General features: G+C 45.4%; 1 protein-coding gene across 2 annotated transcripts in view; it reads right to left on the bottom strand.

The window, feature by feature from the left end:
* Positions 1-13,686, bottom strand: part of GANAB (glucosidase II alpha subunit) — a 109,544-nt gene extending 95,858 nt beyond the window's left edge. For both annotated transcript variants that reach the window (XM_068261246.1, XM_068261247.1), the window contains exon 1: positions 13,585-13,686. In XM_068261246.1, the coding sequence (XP_068117347.1) occupies positions 13,585-13,601 (17 nt within the window). In that variant the 5' untranslated portion in view covers positions 13,602-13,686. The remainder of the gene's footprint in view (positions 1-13,584) is intronic.
* Positions 13,687-22,807: the final 9,121 nt, after the last annotated feature.

The raw sequence follows: 22,807 nt of genomic DNA, 5'->3' as shown, positions 1-22,807 counted from the left end.
AAATCCACAGCACTGTTAAGTATTAGACTACAGGGTTGGAGTCGAGGCAATTTTGGGTACCCAGAGTTGGAGTCAGAGTCGTGGTTTCATAAACTGAGGAGTCGGAGTCAGAGTTGGAGTCGGAAGATTTTTGTAACGACTCCACAGCCCTGAAAAAAACAGTACATTGTGAACATAAGGACACTTTTTGTATGAATACATGTAACTAGAGCAGTGGGAACCATTCAGGAATCCATTTGGGGAAGGGGGGGATCCAATAGACAACCAGGGAATCTGTTTAGTGAAGGGGTGGGTACCGCAATACCACCAGGGAAGCAGTTAGGGGAAGGAGGGGGGGGGGGCGAACGACTGCTATACCACAAGAGAAGCTGTCTGGGGAAGGGGTGGGCACGATTAGACCACTAAGGAATCTATTTGAGGAAAGAGTGGGCACCACTAGGGGATCTATCTTCAGAAGAGTATGCAACATTAGGCCACCAGGGAGGATACGTAGTACACACTGCAGGCAAGTTGGGCGGCGTTAAATACTATTCCCCCTCCGAGTCACCGCAATTCGGAGGGAGGTTTAACCACTTCCCGACCGCCTAACGCACAGAGGCGGCCGGGAAGTGGACCCCACAAGGACCAGCTCATGCCCAAAGGCGGCGGTCCTTGTAGGGGCATGGGCGGAGCGATCGCGTTATCAGTGACGCGATCCTCCGCCGGGAGTCGGAAGCCCGGCATTTTGTCTCCGCTCGCCGGCCACTTAGCAGAGCCGGCGAACGGAGGAATCCGTGCATGGGGCCAATCAGAATGTATAAGGCACTTTGTTAGGTAAACAAAGTGCCTTATACGTGCTTCCTCCTCGCCTCGTGGTCTCATTGTTGCAGAGACCACTAGCGAGGAGGAAGCACTTGTATTACATATACACTGTATTTTTTGCCCTCAGCCTCCCTGATCACCCACCCCAGCCTTCCTACCCCCCCTGATCACCCCAGCAGACCCCTGCCCAGCACCCTTGCACCCCTGTAAAACCCCCACCCGCCACTAACTAGCGACGCTGCCCCTTAGTTTAGGTCCCTAACTGCCTCCTAGTCACCCCTGATCCCCCCCCCCCCCACCTTTAGATCACCCCCAGACCCCATCCCAGACTACCCCCCTGTATACTGATACATCTGTATACAGCTACCTTACCCCCTGATCCCCCTCTGATCACCTGTCCATCACCCCTCAGCACCCCCACCCATCAGAGCAGACCCTAACTGCCCCGCCTGGGTAACCGATCACCTGCCCAGGCCCTCGATTGCCCTCATATCCCCCTCCTGATTACATCCCCTGCTCTTTGTTTACATCTGTCCTCCCCAGCAATCACTAACTGATCTGCGATCAGTAACCCCGTGTCTGCCTTTCATCAGATCAGGACTCAGTCTGCCCCGTGCGGGCTCCTGATCAACCCCCCACCCCCTTAAATCGCCCTCAGGCCCTCCCCCTAATTACCGTCCAAGTGCATTGTATTTGACTGTGCTTTGATTGTATCGATTGTGCTGCGCTTGTATTTGATTGTGCTGCGATTGTATTCGATTGTGCTGCGATTGTATTTGATTGTCCCGTGATTGTTTGATTGCCTCTGAGACCCCACTTCCCGCCACACCCAACCCCACCCTCCCCCCATCACCTTCCGAGTGCATCAGATTTGCTTGTGCTGTGATTGTATTCGATTGTGCTGTAATTGTATTTGATTGTCCCGTGATCGGCTTCGATTGCCCCGTGATTGTTTGATTGCCTGAGACCCCACTTCCCGACACACCCAACCCCACCCTCCCCCCCACCACACCCAACCCCACCCTCCCCCGACCACTTCCAACCACCACCTTCCGAGTGCATCAGATTTGCTTGTGCTGTGATTGGAGTCGATTTTGCTGTAATTGTATTTGATTGTCCCGTGATTGATTGCCTCTGAGACCCCACTTCCCACCAACCCCAATACCTCTCAAATACTCCCTTTTTGCTAGGTAGGTGCTCTTTTTTTCTGGGTAGTCTCGGAGGAAAACCCCATAAATTTAGCAATCCACAATGGCAAGAAGGGGGCTTTCCGATGACGAGGTATACAGGTACATGGACCAATCGGATGAGTTCTTTTGGGAAGAATCATCAGTCGAATCTTCCGGGTCCGAATTTGAACCTGTAGAAAGCAGTGGTTCCCTGACCGAAAGTGATGACGAGGCTTTGGTCCCGGCCAGAGCCAGGCGTACCAGACCCCAAGTCATTAGACCGCAGGTGGCGCAGGATCCGCCTCAAGGGCAGCAGGGTGGTGCTAGCGCTGTTGATAGTTTTCTTGGTGAGGCAGGCACCAGCAGCGCAGCATCTCCTGGACTTGGTACCAGTACTTCTGTAGACCCTGGCGAAGTGGTGAGCGTCAGCATGGAAGTTGAAACTGGTACGGTGGCAAGTGCAGTAGTACCCCCGTCGCAGTCATCAAGAAGAAGACGGGCCCGTAGTACCCAAAGACTCCCAGAGGTGCTGGCACAACCAGATTGGCAATCCCCTGATTCCGCCGCACCCGTAGTGCCCCCTTTCACCGCCCAGTCTGGAGTCCAGGTGGCGACAGCTCATCTAGGAACTGCCCTAGACTTTTTGCAGCTGTTCATCACCCAGGTTCTCTTGGACTTAATTGTGGTTGAGACCAACCGTAAAGCCACACAATTCATCACCGAGCACCCGGAGAGCATGTATGCCCAGCCTTTCGGGTGGAAACTAGTCCAAGTTTCCGACATTAAAATCTTTTGGCCCTTATCCTTCACTTGGGACTAATGAAACAGAATGTACTGCGGTCGTATTGGTCTACGAACCCAGTAAATCATGTTCCCTTGTACCCTGCTGCCATGTCCAGGACACAATTTGAGTCCATCCTGCGCTTCCTGCACTTCAACGACGACAAAACCTGTCATGAAAAGGGCCACCCTGCTTATGACCGGCTCCACAAAATTCGGCCCCTCATAGACCACCTGTCATCAACATTTGCAGATGCTTATATCCCTGACAGAACATCTGCGTAGACGAGTCCCTCTTACGCTTTACCGGGCGCCTTGGCATCAAACAGTACATCCCAAGCAAGCGCGCCCGGTATGGGGTGAAACTGTATAAGCTCTGTGAAAGGGCCACAGGATATACATGTCGTTTTAGGGTCTATGAGGGAAAAGACTCAAAATTGGAGCTGGTCGGATGCCCTGACTACCTGGGGAGCAGTGGAAAGGTTGTGTGGGACTTGGTGTCACCCTTGTTCCGGAAGGGGTACCATCTTTTTGTGGACAATTATTACACAAGTGTGGCCCTCTTTCAGCACTTAAAGTTAGAAGGAATCCGATGCTGTGGCACTGCGCGGCCTAGTCGCCAGGGCTTCCCCCAACGGCTCGTTACCACCAGACTTGAAGGGGGGCAGAGGGCCGCCTTGTGTACTGAAGTCCTGCTCGCGGTGAAATGGAGGGACAAGAGGGACGTTTACTTTCTGTCCACCATTCACAGACACGACAGTCCAAATTCAACGGGCAACTGCGGTCATTGAAAAGCCCCTTGTCGTCCACGAATATAATGTCAACATGGGAGGGGTGGACTTCAATGACCAGAGGTTAGCGCCCTATTTAGTTACCCGGAAAACAAGACGCTGGTATAAGAAAGTGTCTTTTTATCTGATTCAATTGGCAGTATACAACAGCTTTGTTCTCTACAGTAAGACTGGGAGAACTGGATCTTTCCTTCAATTTCAGGAACAGATCATTCTGGACATCCTGTATCCAGGAGGTGTCAGGGTCCCCTCCCCCAGATGCAACTAGCCGATTGCATGGAAGGCATTACACCTATCAAATTCCGAGTACCCCAGGTCAACGCATCCGAAGAAAACGTTGTCGTGTCTGCAGCAGTGCTAGAAGAAGGACTGACACCGTTTTTTATTGTCCCAAATGTCCTGACCACCCTGGCCTATGCGTAGGGGAGTGTTTTGAGAGGTACCACGAGCAGGTACACTATTAGAACCTAGGGAACTCCAGACACAGGAGTAGGCACACACTCAGTGGTCTTTCGCACATTGTCGCAGGGAGAGGAGAGGTAAGCTTGAAAACCAAACGGGTAAGCATAAAAGTCGGAAGGAGGATCGGTTTCCATGCTTGATATTGCTGATCTGTCCTGGGTTGGTGATATAAGACGGCATGTTTGAATTTCCCTTGAGTGTGGACACCCCCGGTTTATATGTGATTTGGGCCTATGATGATTCTTTAATGCCACACAGAGTCATCTCTATTGGCAGGCATATTGCTGTATCCTACAGGCATAATGCTGTATACTAAAGTTCTGAGGCCCAGTCACATACGTTGGTGGCTCACCCTGAGTGCAGGGTGGCACGGGGTGTCTCTCTCCTGAGGTTATCACTGCCATTGATGTGGAGGAAGATCTGCCATTGATGTGGAGCAAGGTATGTTTGCCGTTCATTTTTCCTTTCAGCCCAGAGTGCATTACCCGTATACCCAATATAAGGAGTATAGCAGAAACTCCTAATACTGGCCATACATGTAATGATTGCAGAGACCCTAAAATGCCAGGACAGACTTCACAAATGACCCCATTTTGGAAAGAAGACACCCTAAAGTATTATGTAAGGTGCACGGTGAGTTCATAAAAGATTTTAGTTTTTGTCACAAGTTAGAATTTTTTTTTTTTTTTTTAAACAAAGGCCTCGATTCATAAAGCATTCCCGCATTCGGAAATGCAGAAAACCGCTCACTTTACCGACCACACAGCAAAATATGTATTCATAAAGGCTTTTTCCGCATGAAAAGCCGACATTCGCGAGCAGAGTGATCAATCACCGCCTTGCGCGGTGATTATCATAGCAAAAGTAACCAATGTCAATTGATAAAGATTAGAGGTAGCGGTATGCGGACGGGTATTACCGCTACCTCTGATGTGGCGAGAAGCGTGCGGAATACAGTGCAGTGAATGGGATAGACCTCCCAAGCAGCTGCAGAGAGAACACCGCACGGAGGGACTCCGCCTGCTTCTCCTGTTTCCGCATGTCTCCCGACAGCCTAACGCCTGCCTACAGCGGAATATCTCCGCACGCCTGTCACAAGTAGCAAAATTTTTATGAATTACCACCCTGAAGGCGGAAATACCGACAGCGGTGTTTCCCCGCTCGACGTTACCTTCCCGACAGCACTTTTATGAATCGAGGCCAATGTGTCATTTTCCGTTTACTTGTGCCAAAAAATAAAATTTTCAATGACCTCACCATTACCCTCATGGAATACCTTGTTGTGTATTCTTTCCAAAATGGGGTCATTTGTGGGGTTTGTTAACTGTCCTGGCAAGTGGGCGGGGTGCTAAATTGTGAGCACCCCTGTAAAGCCTAAAGGTACTCATTGGACTCTGGGCCCCTTAGCGCAGTTAGGGTGCAAAAAAGTGCCACACATGTGGTATCGCCGTACTCGGGAGAAGTAGTAAAATGTGTTTTGGGGTGTATTTTTACACATACCCATGCTGGGTGGGAGAAATACCTCTGTAAATGACAATCTTGATTTTTTTTTTTTTACACACAATTGTCTATTTACAGAGTTATTTCTCCCACCCAGCATGGGTATGTGTAAAAATACACCCCAAAACACATTGTACTACTTCTCCCGAGTACGGCGATACCACATGTGTGGCACTTTTTTGCACCCTAACTGCGCTAAAGGGCCCAAAGTCCAATGAGTACCTTTAGGATTTCACAGGTCATTTTGCGGAATTTGATTTCCAGACTACTCCTCACGGTTTAGGGCCCCTAAAATGCCAGGGCAGTATAGGAACCCCACAAATGACCCCATTTTAGAAAGAAGACACCCCAAGGTATTCCGTTAGGAGTATGGTGAGTTCATAGAAGATTTTATTTTTTGTCAAAAGTTAGCGGAAAATGACACTTTGTGAAAAAAACAATAAAAATCAATTTTCCGCTAACTTTTGACAAAAAATAAAATCTTCTATGAACTCACCATACTCCTAACGGAATACCTTGGGGTGTCTTCTTTCTAAAATGGGGTCATTTGTGGGGTTCCTATACTGCCCTGGCATTTTAGGGGCCCTAAACCGTGAGGAGTAGTCTGGAAATCAAATTCCGCAAAATGACCTGTGAAATCCTAAAGGTACTCATTGGACTTTGGGCCCTTTAGCGCAGTTAGGGTGCAAAAAAGTGCCACACATGTGGTATCGCCGTACTCGGGAGAAGTAGTACAATGTGTTTTGGGGTGTATTTTTACACATACCCATGCTGGGTGGGAGAAATAACTCTGTAAATAGACAATTGTGTGTAAAAAAATGAACAAATTGTCATTTACAGAGATATTTCTCCCACCCAGCATGGGTATGTGTAAAAATACACCCCAAAACACATTATACTACTTCTCCTGAGTACGGCAATAGCACACGTGTGGCACTTTTTTGCAGCCTAACTGCGCTAAGGGGTCCAAAGTCCAATGAGCACCTTTAGGCTTTACAGGGGTGCTTACAATTTAGCACCCCCCAAAATGTCAGGACAGTAAACACACCCCACAAATGACCCCATTTTGGAAAGTAGACCCTTCAAGGTATTTAGAGAGGGGCATGGTGAGTCCGTGGCAGATTTCATTTTTTTTTGTCGCAAGTTAGAAGAAATGGAAACTTTGTTTTTTTTTTTGTCACAAACTGTCATTTTCCGCTTACTTGTGACAAAAAATAATATCTTCTATGAACTCACTATGCCTCTCAGTGAATACTTTGGGATGTCTTCTTTCCAAAATGGGGTCATTTGGGGGGTATTTATACTATCCTGGAATTCTAGCCCCTCATGAAACATGACAGGGGGTCAGAAAAGTCATAGATGCTTGAAAATGGGAAAATTCACTTTTTGCACCATAGTTTGTAAACGCTATAACTTTAACCCAAACCAATAAATATACGCTGAATGGGGTTTTTTTTTAATCAAAAACATGTTTGTCCACATTTTTCGCGCTGCATGTATACAGAAATTTTACTTTATTTGAAAACTGTCAGCACAGAAAGTTAAAAAAAATCATTTTTTTTTGCCAAAATTCATGTCTTTTTTTGATGAATATAATAAAAAGTAAAAATCGCAGGAGCAATCAAATAGCACCAAAAGAAAGCTTTATTAGTTACAAGAAAAGGAGCCAAAATTCATTTAGGTGGTAGGTTGTATGAGCGAGCAATAAACCGTGAAAGCTGCAGTGGTCTGAATGGAAAAGAAGTGGCCGGTCCTTAAGGGGTAGAAAGCCCTAGGTCCTCAAGTGGTTAATTCGGGATCCAGTGATCGCTGGAGCCCAGAATTACTCTTACGTGCCCCACAACATTGTTGCTATGGGGCACCTGGTTTCGGCGCCCAGCTCTGAGTGCTGAAACCTCCTGCTTCAACCAGGGCATCTATTTGGGGAAGGGAGAACACCATCAGACCACCAGGAGGAGCACAAAGGAGGCACTAGAAGTTTAACTGGAATCATTTCTAAAAGGGGAACACTGCTTGTATAAACGCAATGCTGTGCAACGGGGACAAAGTTATCAATATGGTGTTTGCCATGCTTACTGTTGGGCCATATTTGATGCACAATTTAGCGACCATGCATTTTGGGAATTGCATTTGTTAAGGGGTGCCATGGATAGCTGTCCTCAAGGGTGCCCTCGCTTGGAAAAGTTTGCAAACCCCTGACCTAGTGTTAAAATGAAGGTGACCATTCGTATTCCTGTGGGCAGGACAAGAATTACGTTTTTAAGAACTAATAATTTGTACTACTAGAGAGGTCAATGAGATGCAAATATTATGGCTTGTATACAAATTACTTGCAGCTTGGAACTGGGCCAATCAAAATGAGCAGAAAATTAATTTGAGTGTTCCATGTTCAAACTGCATGCAAGCTGTCTTTGCATCTCATTAACCATCTCTAAAAGCTACTGATTAATTGCCTAACACATAAACAAGCTGACAGGTATCAGTCATTGGACTACCAAATTTGATAAGACCTGTGCAAAGTTCCTTTTCAGTTGGCAGTTCACTTTCTGTAGTGTAGAGCAATATGAAATTGTCAAATTTACATCTGATCACTAATCCCTTTAATAGAATACCTCAAGTCAACCTATCCAAAAACTGCAATAAATATTATTGCCAAATTTCATATACCCACTTAGGATTCGAAGCTACTAACGCAGTTGCGTCCGCTTCTTTCTGCTTTTCAGCATCTGTACCATTGATGGGTGGCTGAAAAGCAGACAACTGCATTACTGGGCTCATGCCCTTACTCACCCTCTCTCTGTAACATTATATATTTCCAAAATTCCCACTGCCTGCAACCATTGGAGAAAAACACCATTTTATCACAGTTCAACCTACAGTTCTGGTGACACATTGAGCAAGATTACTCCCTGAAGAAAGGATGCCCTCACACAATTAGGTCATGACCAAAAAGCTCAGGGGCTGGACTAAGATGTGTCAGTCGTCCCAAAAGCATCACAGAGTGCTTTTTCCAACAGGGTGGGGATTTCGGTAGTATGTAGTGTATTACAGCAAGTAGCTTTTTTTTTAACGTTTTTTGTTTGTGAATTACACAACCTTCTCTGATGACTGAGCTATTTTGCAACCCAGATGTTACAGTCAGTCATAGAACATTTATATTGCACTTCTGGTGGACTCAAAGCGCCAGAGCTGCAGCAACTAGGGCGCGCTCTACAGGCAGTAGCAGTGTTAGGGAGTCTTGCCCAAGGTCTCCTACTGAATAGGTGCAGGCTTACTGAACAGGAAGAGCAAAGATTCAATGAGGCCTATAAAAACAGCGCAGGAGATTTGTGCCACCATAGGCCATAATAGGAATTACGGCTATATCGGCGCTCAGTGAGTAATTTGGGTGCAGTCAAAAGACGGAGCACTACTTTGGCCACCAGCAATAGCAAGAAACCGTAATTACATCTTTACGTTTATCGGCTTTACCCCTCGCCCAAATCTCCCAGTGGTCGATTCATAGGTATACAGATTGAAACCCTGGTCGTCTGTGTCAGAAGCAAAGCCCTTAGTTATTTTGTGATGTCTAAATAAAATTACTTAATTTTGAAAAGAGGTTTATTCTGCCAACAAATCAAAGGGCTTAGGTCACAGGGTCTGGATTGTGTACTGACACAATGCAGACCCTGTGACCTAAGCCCTTTCACTTGTTGGCAGAATGAACATCTTTTTTCAAAATAAGTAATTTTATTTAGACATCACAAAATAACTAAGGCAATTTATTCAGGAGCTCCAACCTCCTCCTCTAGATTTCTTTAGGCTTCGTGAAGTTTTTCAATTCCTGAATACATTTAAGATAGATCAAGCTACATATACAATATACAAGTACTCCCCCCCCCCCCAAATTTAGCTCAGAAATATACACATTGTTGAATACTCTCATCTTTAAGCCTGTATTTATTCACAACGGGGAACTGGATGTAGGCCAAACCAGACAAATGATGGGCTCACTGTTGCACCTATTTTACAAAAAATAAAAAAAAAAAAATAAAAAAATAGTATGTAGTCTATGCTGGAATCATCTATCAAACTGTTGCACCACTCATACATTACTCCAAATAGGCTCTTCAAAATAGACATCATCAAATCCTCCAAATACTACAGAGGATGCAGCAGATAAGGATTCATGTGGCATGTTTGGTGGTCCTGTCCTAAGGCCCAATCTTATTGGCGTTTTGTAAGAAATAAAGCGTGTTCAGTCACATTCATTCCACTTCCCACTTGGTCCTTGTATATTCCTTTTAGGCGATACGCCCAAAAAAAGCAAAGTTGCTTTCCTTGGCCAAAGGGGCTTTAGCTAGATCCCTAAATACTCCTTATTTACTTCCTGAACAAGCTTTTGATCTGTTGATCAATATGTCAGTTGAGCATTTGTCTGTTAAATTGCAGGATAATGTACAAGGCCTTTATTCTAACTGGAATTCATAGATTTTATGGCTAGAAAACAAATCTATGCCCTCCATACATTTTAAAGCAGGATTGTCAACCATAAAATCAAATTCCATTTACCCACTGCTGTGTCTGCTATGGAGCCTGCAACCTTACCCTGCATTAAAAAGCACTTTAAACTAATTAGAAATGTTTCCGCTGAAATCTTATCTCAGTTAGCCTGGTTCTATTTGGTACATTGCCGACAAGAAAGCTTGTCATCAACCCTCCCACATTTATGCTCCTCACTGATTGGCTGAGAGCAGTTCAGTGATCTGCTGAAATATTATTTAAGCTGTGCTCACATGTGTTTACAAAGCATGCTAGATGTGACAGTGCAGTTTCTAAGAGGGGAAAAAGTAAGGGAGGAAATGACATCAGGATTGGCTTCAGAGGGAAGAAAAAAGGAAAATTCAAGGAATAGTTTTTATTTACCATATAAAATTCACCAAAATGTGGACAGTACAACACGTTAAGCAAATAGAATAAGAATTTAATCAGCTGTCCCTCCTGCTTTAAAGTGGCATTTCTCCAACCTAACACTTATTGTGCACGGAGTTAAAATCGACTAAGTAACAATTTTGCTTAAAGATTTGCTATGCAGTTTTATATTGTTATTAGAGACTTCATTCTGTTGGTTTCCCTGTTTGGGATACTTATTGTACTTGCATTTGTCATTGAAATGCAAACAATAAAGCTGTTGTGAAACTAAAAATAGGATAGTACCACTTCAGGTGCTGTTTAATTGTCCTGGTTTCAATGTCAAACACTTTATATATTGCTGTATATTTGTATGTAACCATGCCCTCCCAGTGATATATAGCTTAGGCTATGGTCATGCTGCTTTATCACCCAGAGCACTCTGAAAGATCATGTAGTGCTCCTGCTTACTTCATAGAAGGGGAGGGAAAAATACTAAATTAAGAAAAAAATCCAGTGAGTCAACTTGCCAGCAGTAAAGATGCAGACTTCTCTGAAAAATGTAAGTAACAGAGACTAATAAATTAATGTAAAAATGAGCAATTAAATTCTGTACGGTAGAGTTCCCCTTAAATTTCAGTATGTTTGCACTTCTAGTCACTGCTTGCCGTGGTCTTTATATATTTGCCTGTCACTAGTGTTGGGCTCACGAGAAATCACGAGTACTTACAAAGTGTTATTTACCCATAATGCCCCTGTCCTGCCTGCGCTTCAAACAGCTTGCACACATCCTATTGGTAGCTTGCAAGCCTCACTACGTGCACTTCCTCCTAGCCGGAAGCCTCCTTCAAGAGATTCACCTCCCCGATGACACACACACACACACACACACACAGTGGATGAGAGTGAATCAGAGTGGCGGGTCAAGCTAATCACTGTAGTCGCTGCTGAGAGGCACACACTGCGGACTACACTTCTTTCTGGCTGCCTGTGTTCTGTATAGTTAAGTAAAAATGTTGCAAGATAAAGTATGCTAATCCATCCACATAGCACGGAATAACTGTGAAAGGGATATCCCCAGCAAAGTGGCACCGGGATCCTGAGGCTCCAAGGCATCATGGATATTATGCATATCTGACCAGTCTAATAGTGGTCAGAGATATCTGGTGAGTCTCATCACAGAAGGGTGCTTATGGTGGAGGATATCATCATATGTGTCATTGGTTATAAACAGAAGGAGGATATGGAAGTGGCATAAAGGAATAGACTTTCTTGCACTTTGAAACTTTTTGTATGTGGATGTGCACTAAAACAGCTATAATTAATGTAAAAAGATTTACTCTGCACGATTAAAAGGACAACGCGTTTCACAGGTCTCAGCCCGCTTCTTCAGGTCAATACAAGTGACTTTAAAATATGGTCAAAAGCATGAAAGCCAGAAAGAACCTGGCATCAGTTATATCTTGGGGATACTTGTGGCCATATTTTAAAGGCACTTGTATTGACCTGAAGCAGGCTGAGAACCCTGAAACATGTTGTCCTTTTAATCACGCTGAATAAATAAAAATTTAACTTTTTACAATAACCTTGTGGTTTGGGTTCTTCCATCTGAAATGAACCTAGCCTAAGTTGTTTATTTTGCTGCTCAGGAAGTGGAATTTCAGGGGGAAGAACTAGAACTTTACATGAGGTTAATCAGGTTTGAAAACTACAGACGATCAATGAGATACAAATAATTCCAGCTAGCATGCAAATTGGAAGTGGGTCAATTAAATGCACACTTTTTAAATTTGATTGACCCATTTACAAGCTACGTTATTTGCTTGCAAGCTAGAATTATTTGCATCTTTACAGCCATCTCTAACGAACAGTTGATCAGTCATGCCATCAATCATTTCCCTTCCACTTTCAATAGGCCGGTGCAAATTTCCTGTTTAATCCAGGAGAGTTCGTTCACTAGAAACTGCCAAATACAATTTCATATCAATTAGTATCGTATCAAATTGACAGACACCACCTAATGGTAATGTTTTCAGTTCTTTGGAGAAATTAGGAAAGTCTGTGCCTACATCCTGCATAAAGCTGGGTACACACAAGATAAAAAAAGTCTTCGGAAAATGAAATATCAAAGATCATCTGTAGATAATCTTTGTGAAAAAAAAAAGGTACTTATCCGTTAGCCGGGCGCATCCTGTAGGTGGCGACAAAACTCCACCAGAGTTACATCTTTCCCTACTATCCATGTCGGCCTGGAGGGGGAATAGTAATTAGCGCCACCTGCCGGATGCGCCCGGCTAACGGATAAGTACCAAAAAAAATTACAAAAGGCCTACAAAGATAGCATAAAAAGATATTTGTCTCAAACTTCCAAATCCATCCCAGAAGACAATTGTATGTCAAACAAGGCAAGTATGAGATCTGAAGAAATTTCTTAACCCTTTTATGCACATCACATGCATGAAAATAAGGACTTCAAAAGCATTTGATCTTTTGCAGGTGTACAGCATCTTCAGAATAATTAGTCTTTCAAACCTTCCTGACAAACCTTTGCTGCAGGTTAATTTCTTATCTTCAGAAGACTTATTTTATGTGTATACCCAGCTTTAGTTCTGAAAAATTGGTCTACATAACTACTGCTACCGGGAAGTACTTTTCCTACTACTGAAAAGTTCCAAGTCTACTAGTAATTATATTAATTAAAATGTCATGGACTTTTGCCAAATGTACTCCCTGTCATACAATTTGGGTGAAATTTACCTACACACCAGAATTATTTGCATCTCAAGCATATCTAGTTCTTTAAACAAAGGAAGATACCTGGATTTACACAAAATCTCTGCAGACCTCTGTTGCACACCTTCTACAGCCCATGTTATATGAACCCAGTATACACTGCATTAATGCTTTGCCTGTTCAGCTAGCTGGATATGAAATTGTCGAGAGTTTGAAAGTCTAAGTGGCGTTAATTTTCCTAAGAACATAATCACATCCACACAATAGAAGCTGCAACGCTCGAAGTCCTTCCGCAAAGCACCTGTACGTACAGACACCAGGTGATAATACACGCAGCACCCAAGCCATACACTATCTACGGACCTTCTCCACATTCTATCATACAGGTCACTAGCTACACAATAACACCCTCGCATAGACAGTTAGGCTTCCTCATTCAACACCAAACCAATGCTCACCACCTCCTCGTCGCCATCTTGGTCCCGCTGTAATCGCCAGGCCACGCCCCCAGGTAGCACTCTGACAGAAGCCGCGTCTCAACGTCATACGTCAGTGTTTTAACAGGTGCCGCCCACAGACACGTTGACATCTACTATTGGTCAATCGTGGGTTAGACTTGTAAAACAACGCCCCCATGACGAGATAAAGATGACGTTGTCTCAGTCGGATGATTCAATAGTTTACTGCCTCTGTAGGTGTTTGACAGCCTTGTCATGTTGTTATTCATCAGAATATCCGTCCATTCACCTTGTGATAATATTTGGTCCAAACGATGTACAACTCCTATCCATGAGAAATAACAATATTGCAAGATAAATTACAAAGATTATGTAGTAACTAGAAAAGTGGTAAGCTACAGGTGACCTTTGAAACTATGTACAAGGAATAGATATTTATGATCTGTGGGCCAGATTTATCAAAGCGTTACCAACAGTTTTTTTTCTTCTTAGACTGTTCTAACCAGAAGAGGAACTGTTCTGCATGATAATAAGAAACTTCTCAAATCCTTCCTAATAGCAGTGTAGCATGGATTTCTAGAACTGTACTACAGTTAAACTGTACATCCATCCCTAAACTTCTGCAAATGAAGTGAGTTCGGTGGAGGCTATTAAAAACAAAAAACTGACACTTACCTGGGGCTTCTATCGCCCCCTGCAGCTGTCATGTCCTGCGCCATCCTCCTACAAACCTCCTTTCCACGCCGCCGCTCCCGGACTAATTATGCTTCTAACTAAACTGCGGCCATGGCCGCACAAGTCATCGGGAGCTTACTGCGCAGGCGCAGTACAAGAAAACTTAGTACTGCGCAGTAAGCTCCTGATGACGCGCGTGGGGGCGAGCAGTATTCATCTGGTTAGACAAATACTTGGACCGGTGGCGGGGAACAGAGAATCTTAATATGAAGGTGCGAGACATGACAGCTGCAGGGGGCCGATAGAAGCCCCCGGTAAGTGTTAGTTTTTTGTTTTTATGAGCCTCCACAGAACCCCTTTAATAGCAATTCTACAGATAGTGAAGCAGTGTAAGCTAGACATAAGTTGTGAAGTGCTCCTCCCCTCTGTTGCCAGGTGTCCTGTGAAGCTTAACCCTTTCAGTGCTGGCCATTGATGCAATACAGCAGATGTATTGGTTACCTCAGCAACAGCAATTTCCCTCACACATTGCACTGACTGAGAAACCTTCCCAACTCCTCCTATTCGTAACAGTTTAAAGGACAACTGAAGAGAGAGGGATATGACGGCTCCCATATTTATTTCCATGTAAGCAATGCCAGTTGCTATGCAATCCTGCTGACACTCTGCCTCTAATACTATTAGCCATAGACCCTGAACAAGCATGCAGCAGATCAGGTGTTGCTGACATTATTTTCAGATCTGACAAGACTAGCTGCATGCTTGTTTCTGGTGTTATTCAGATACTACTGCAGAGAAATAGACCAGCAGGGCTGCCAGGAAACTGGAATTGATTAAAAGGAAATAAACATGGCAGTCTCCGTATACCTCTTACTTCAGTTGTCCTTTAAGAAGGAATCTGCACTATTTAGTGATAAAATGTCTGAGACAGTTCTGCACGGATTTCTAAAAACCTACTAATATTTTATCTCCGTCACTCTTGTCCTCCTGTGTTCTTTATCTGTTATACATTAGCATGGTGATGAAATACCCTGGTAAATGAATCATCTAATATCTGAAGATCTAATGCAACGCCCCCCTCCTGTGATATATAGTCCCCTGGTTTCCCTCATATAATCCCTGATGTCTAGTATCTCCCCCCTCCCCATATCGCTTCTCTAGTAGTAGTTTTCCCCTCCTTATAAATTCCCTGGTTGTCTAGTGGTTCCCTTCATCCTCCACCATATAGCTTCTATGGTGTCTAATGTATGGTGTCAAATGGTCCCCCCTCTCCAATATAGCTTCTTTTGTGTTTAGCGGCCCCCTGTCGTGTGCTCTTCCAGCCTCTGAATAATGGCACACCTCAACTGGGCACTCTAACAATGTCTACCCATCCTATATAGCTCACCGCCTGCTCCCTGCTCAGCATCTTGATCTAATGACATTGTGTGTAATCTTGTGATGCAGGAGAACTAGGCACTAAAGCAATCCTTTAGCTTTAGAGGATAGATGGATATTGCTGGAGCCCGGGAAGATGTAAACAGGGCTACCATTGTGCCATACTCTGCTGCACATACTAGGGCTGAGGGAGGGAAGCATGCCGGGGCACAAGGGGAGGTGCCACGGGACCTCACATATCAACCCGTGACTATCCTGGCCAAATCAGTATGGTTGGAAGTTATGTTGTAGACTGGGAAGAATGCAGGGCCAGATTCTGGGAAAGACCACTGCAGCCTAAGGGAGTGGCTGAATGTAGAAGAGGAGGCTGCAAATAAGGATGGCACATGGAAGAGGGGGGCGGCTACTGAAGAGGCACATTCACTTCTACAGCTACCTGCTGCTTTATCGGATGGCTTCCGAAGTGTCACCTGACCCGCATTGGGTCACATGCACACAGTGGGAGCCGTGGAGAGTATGTGGTAAAGAAGCAGGAAATGAAGAAGATGAGCGCCTGGAGCTTTTGCAAGTGGTTTCTGCTGCGTGCTGCTCTGCATTTGCTCTGTGGGGGGAGGTTAGTGTTAAAGTGGCCACACACCATACAATTAAAAGATTACATTTTTCACCAATTCGATAATTTCGATCAGTTGTCCCAAAAAATTGAGAGCTTTTCTTTGTTTTCGATCGGTAAATCCAATTGAATTTCCCAATTTTTTTTCGATTTTTGGAGATTGGACATGTTGGAAGTTTCAGACCAACTTTATCAAGAATTGTATGGTGTGTGATGGATTGTCAATTATTGATGTACAGTTCCAATCATTTTTTTCTGAGCTTTCAATTATTTTATTCATGACTGGGGAAAAATTAAACATAATTGTGTCGTACATTGGTCAGATTTTTGAATTGTTACAATCAGTCAGAAAAATTGATTGTTATTCTTGAATTTAACAGATCTTTAAAAAAAATTGTATGTTGTGTGGCCACCTTTACATTTAGGTCCTGGTTGCTTGAACTCTCGAGCAACCGGAAATTACACATATCCGGCACAGAGGAATGCCTCTGGATGGTCCAGATTCTTCTTATGTCCTACTCAACCTTTCTGCCACTGGCCGATGAGATCTTTTTTACTATGTTCGGTGGGACCCTGGACAGCAGCAGTGGGCCCCGTGATTTATCGGGAACATACAAAGGCCTTCGTCTATGGAGTGTTCTGCCCAGGTGCAGTAGAAATCTTTTGGTGAGGGAAGGCTTTGGATCCTATAGAGCCCTCCATGTCCTCTTTCAGTCCACTCGTTCCAGCCCTGTCACCCCGTTGCACATATTAGACCAACTGGTCAAATACACCTTCGACAGTGCTTGCGCATGTGCAGTACAGAGCAGCCTATCTTCAGAGATGTCAGTGCTCCCGGAGGCGGTGAATTTGAACTGGGGACAGTGCTGGCACTGAGAGAGGACAAGGAAGGCAATATCAGATCCAGAGCCTTGCCTCTCCACAGGTAAATATCTGAATTTCACTACAGATTTGCTTTCACATGGGTATTCATTCATAAACTTACTAAAGCATAATACATGTCAATATATGATTGGACAGCCACAGCCATAATTACTAGGTAATTCTCTGTGGAGTTGACCCTGGGATTTTATCTGCCTGCCACATGAAAATGCACACGATTCAAATAAGTGTGCTCCTACCCCAATGAAAATTGGCAAAAGCCATGTAAGGCCTTGTTCACATTATAAATTGCCAGCGCTATTGTAAGCGCTGATCGATTTATTGAGCTTTTTTCAAAGTGCTTCTCCCTGGCTTTGAGCTTAGTATAGCGCTTTTCTAAAGGCTTTCGCTGAGCGATTGAGATTTTCACTTCCTGACGTCAGTCAGGAAGTGAACTCTTAGACCCGGAAAAGAATAAATACAATGTATTTATTTTTAAAAGCACTCTGGAAATCGATATACAAAGCGCTTTTTCAAGTGTTTTGCGCTTTTCCTATACCTTCCATTATAGCAAAAGCGCACAGAAAATGGTACACGTAGCGCGTTTGCCATTTGCTGAAAATCAAAATGCTCATATGTGAACACTATCATAGGAAATCATTGCACAAGCGCTTTTAGGGCGATTTCTACAATCTTCAGCGCTTAAAAAAATCTGCAAGCACTCATAGTGTAAATGAGCCCTAAGAGTTTTGGGGGGGGGGGGTTTGCCTCCCCCTCGATCATTTTTTTTTCTGATGTCTTTTTTCAATCCAACAGAGGGTTGGATGGCCAATGATTGGCCAATTTTTCTACTTCCAAGTAGTATGAGGGCCAATAGATTTTGAATACTATGAACATAATGGGCTCTATTCACAATAAGCAGGTCGGTAAAATAATTTTTGACTGTAAAATACCTCATTTGGTATTTTACACTTTTTTTTTTCCAAATTTACAAAAGTTTTCCCCCATGAGGCAGAAGTTCGGTAATTTGCCAAACAAATTTGCCTCAATTCACTAAGCCCTGGTCGGTAAAGTGTCTTCTAGCACCTAGATTCTCAACATGGGGTACTTCTGATAGGTCCAGGGGGTACTTGGGCTTGATGTATTTAATTAAGTTTAATAAATGTTTGGTTTCAGAAAATAACAAATCCTATTTAAACAACAGCAAAACTAGTATTTCAGCTAATTAAAAACAATAGCAAATGCTTGGAAACGGTTTAGAAACAATTATCAAGTACTACTATTCAGTGTATCTGTATCAAGGGGTACTTGAGATAGTTCTTACCATATCAGGGGGTACTTGGCCAGCACAGGCTTTCAAAAGGGGTACATACCCATGAAATGTTGAGAAACACTGCTCTAGCAGAGCAGCAGGCAGGCAGGGAACTGTGTGTGTGTGACTCCGAGGTTTTCCATCCTGTGCATACTTTTATTCCTTTGGATGTGCTGCAGCCCCCAGGGGAGCTCTTCTGTGTGCTACAATACAAATATGCACATCTAAAGTAATGCAGGGATGCCAGCAGAATTGTCAGTTTCTTCTGCTATGTTAAACTGAAAGACCCACTGGCATCCCTATCGCAGCCAATCACAGTGAGAAGCAGGCTGGGTGGCTCTCCCTATTGGCTGCCTGGCTCTCCCCAAAGGCTGTCTGTCAAATCTACCACATAGAGACAGCAGGGGGAGAGCAGGTTATTGGGTGCTATGAGCTGGTGAAAATTACCGAACACTTTTGGCTGGTAAATGAAGTGCGGAAATCTTTGTGAATTGTAATTTCTTGACATTTCCTGAGCTAATTACTGCACAAGTCGGTAATTTACCTCACTAGTCGGGAACTGTGATTTTCTGTGCGGTGATAGGTTCAGTGAATTGTAACTTGGGAAGGCGATCGGCGAAATCAGCTGTTCTCAAAAAGTGGTGATGCTTTGTGAATAGAGCCTATTGTGTAGGTAAACTCTCTGGCTGGTTTCACACCAGAAACCAGCATCAGCGTACGAACCACATAGCACTGCTATTGCGTGGAGTTCACTGTCTGGTCGCCGGCCAAGCAGGTAGTGCCGCACGCTTGCCGTCATTTCCTGCTTTGAGTATGCGGAAGTGCACTGAAGCGTGTTGTTAAAATACGCTTCCACACATGTGCGCCGCGATTTTTAAAATAAATCTACGCGCCGCCATAGACAAACGACTTATGTGCCAACACAGATCGCCGCAACTCAACACATAGCCACAGCGCTAACGTAGTTTTGGACCTGCATTGGGGATGCGGCAAAAACGTCACTTCCGTCGCACCGTAAAGTCGCAGTATGAAAGTACTTCAGACTTTCATTGCACGGCGGGAGGGTGCGGTACAAATACTGCATCGCCTCGGTGTAAAAGGACCCTCATACTACACAAAGGTGGTAGAATCGGACAATCATTGACCAATCAAAATTGGATGTGTGTATGCACACTATGTAACTTTAAAGCCATAATTGTAATAATTTTCACTATTAGTTCACACAGTGTCCTCTATAACGTCACACCATGAGCCTAATGCACAAACTAGTGGTAAGATTGCAGTGTGCAAGCAGCGCACAGCAACTTTATTATTCCTGGTGCTGGGGAGCACGGCCCAATAACCTATTAACGCCATGTGCATCACCAGGTTAACGCATGCATTGCTATGGTAAGATTGCACCTAAATCAACCATTTATCGGATCATCAAGAAGTTTAAAGAGAACCTGAGGTGGGGATCTTAGAATAAAATCTATACACAGAGGCTGGGTCTGGCTATAGTGCCCAGCCTCTGTTGCTAGTTGAATCCCCCCTAACTCCCCCCTGCACTCCGTTCTCCCCCATAAATTATAGCCGCGCTGTCGACACGCAGCGTGTCGCAGCGGGCTATGTTTATCTCCCTAGTGTCACTCACGCTGCTCCCCTGCCTCCTGCAGAGCGCCGGTCTCCCCACCCCGTCCCTTCCCTCCCCGCTGATTGGAGGGAAGGGATGCGGGCGGGGACCGGCGCTTTGCAGGAGGCGGGGGGAGCGGCGTGAGTGACATTAGGGAGGTAAACATTGCCCGACAGCGCGGCTGTAATTTATGGGCTAGAGCGGAGCGCAGGGGGGACTTAGGGGGGATTCAACTAGCACAAGAGGCTGGGCACTATAGCCAGACCCAGCCTCTGTGTATAGATTTTATTCTAAGATCCCCACCTCGGGTTCTCTTTAAGGAGAGAGGTTTAATTGTTGTGAACGAAATTTCAGGGCGCACTACAATGTCCAGCTAGAGTTGGGCGAACAGTGTTCACCACTGTTCGGGTTCTGCAGAACATCACCCTGTTCGGGTGATGTTCGAGTTCGGCCGAACACCTGATGGTGTTCGGCCAAACTGTTTGGCCATATGGCCGAACTAAGAGCGCATGGCCGAACGTTCCCTGAACGTTCGGCTAGCGCTGTGATTGGCCGAACGTGTCACGTGGTTCGGACCCGAATGCGCTCTGATTGGCCGAACGGGTCACGTGGTTCGGGTAAATAAATACCCGATCCACGTCATTTCTCCGCCATTTGTCTGTGGGTTTAGCTTTGGGTAGGCAGGCAGGGTAGTTCTCTCTCCAGCCAGGCTAGCCAGGGTCCCCCCAGTCGTGTCGCTGCTGGGAACAGTAGTACACCGCTCACCCACACTATATAGCATTGTGTTTACTGCCACTCTGTGTCTCTGCTGGGAACAGTAGTACACCGCTCACCCTGTATAGCATTGTGCTCTGTGTCGCTGCTGGGAATAGTAGTACACCGCTCAGCCTCCACTGTATAGCATTGTGTTTACTGCCACTCTGTGTCTCTGCTGGGAACAGTAGTACACCGCTCACCCACCACTGTATAGCATTGTGCTCTGTGTCGCTGCTGGGAATAGTAGTACACCGCTCAGCCTCCACTGTATAGCATTGTGTTTACTGCCACTCTGTCTCTGCTGGGAACAGTAGTACACCGCTCACCCACCACTGTATAGCATTGTGCTCTGTATCGCTGCTGGGAACAGTAGTACACCACTCACCCACCACTGTATACCATTGTTCTCTGTGTCGCTGCTGGGAACAGTAGTACACCGCTCACCCACCACTGTATAGCATTGTGCTCTGTGTCGCTGCTGGGAACAGTAGTACACCGCTCAGCCACCACTGTATAGCATTGTGTTTACTGCCACTCTGTGTCTCTGCTGGGAACAGTAGTACACCGCTCACCCACCACTGTATAGCATTGTGCTCTGTGTCGCTGCTGGGAACAGTAGTACACCGCTCACCCACCCACCACTGTATAGCATTGTGCTCTGTGTCGCTGCTGGGAACAGTAGTACACCGCTCAGCCACCACTGTATAGCATTGTGTTTACTGCCACTCTGTGTCTCTGCTGGGAACAGTAGTACACCGCTCACCCACCACTGTATAGCATTGTGCTCTGTGTCGCTGCTGGGAACAGTAGTACACCGCTCACCCACCCACCACTGTATAGCATTGTGCTCTGTGTCGCTGCTGGGAACAGTAGTACACCGCTCAGCCACCACTGTATAGCATTGTGTTTACTGCCACTCTGTGTCTCTGCTGGGAACAGTAGTACACCGCTCACCCACCACTGTATAGCATTGTGCTCTGTGTTGCTGGGAACAGTAGTACACCGCTCAGCCACCACTGTATAGCATTGTGTTTACTGCCACTCTGTGTCTCTGCTGGGAACAGTAGTACACCGCTCACCCTCCACTGTATAGCATTGTGCTCTGTGTCGCTGTTGGGAACAGTAGTACACCGCTCACCCACCACTGTATAGCATTGAGTTTACTGCCACTCTGTGTCTCTGCTGGGAACAGTAGTACACCGCTCACCCACCACTGTATAGCATTGTGCTCTGTGTCGCTGCTGGGAACAGTAGTACACCACTCACCCACCACTGTATACCATTGTGCTCTGTGTCGCTGCTGGGAACAGTAGTACACCGCTCAGCCACCACTGTATAGCATTGTGTTTACTGCCACTCTGTGTCTCTGCTGGGAACAGTAGTACACCGCTCACCCACCACTGTATAGCATTGTGCTCTGTGTCGCTGCTGGGAACAGTAGTACACCGCTCAGCCACACTATATAGCATTGTGTTTACTGCCACTCTGTGTCTCTGCTGGGAACAGTAGTACACCGCTCACCCACCACTGTATAGCATTGTGCTCTGTGTCGCTGCTGGGAATAGTAGTACACCGCTCACCCGCCACTGTATAGCATTTCTGTACTGGCACTGTACTGCTGCCAGTCAGCGTGTACTTTAACCTATTTTGGTTTCTGGACGTAGAAACTACGTCCAGAAACCATGTGCGCTACCGCGCGCCCCCGCGGCCGATCGTGCACGCGCACTCCCGGCCGCGGATTCGGTAGTCAGGGAATCAATATATCGGGCTATGAAGCCCGATTACTGATTCCTCTCCCCCTGCTGAAAAAGCGACAGCTTCTCTCGGAAGCTGCGCCTTTTCTGGCCGTTCCCTTCCTGATGCGCCACTCTAAGGGCTCGATTCACAAAGCGGTGCTAACCCAGTTAGCATGCCTAAAAGACTTTAGGCATGATAACCTTTGCACCATGCTGGTGAAAAGCCAGTTTAGGCATGATAAGTTTAGGTGTGATAAGTTTAGGTGTGATAAGTTTAGGCATGC

This window comes from Hyperolius riggenbachi, chromosome 11 (genome assembly GCF_040937935.1).
Source record: "Hyperolius riggenbachi isolate aHypRig1 chromosome 11, aHypRig1.pri, whole genome shotgun sequence".
NCBI lineage: Eukaryota > Metazoa > Chordata > Amphibia > Anura > Hyperoliidae > Hyperolius > Hyperolius riggenbachi.
Note: the sequence above shows the minus strand (reverse complement) of the source record. Positions and strands in the feature narration are given on the sequence as shown.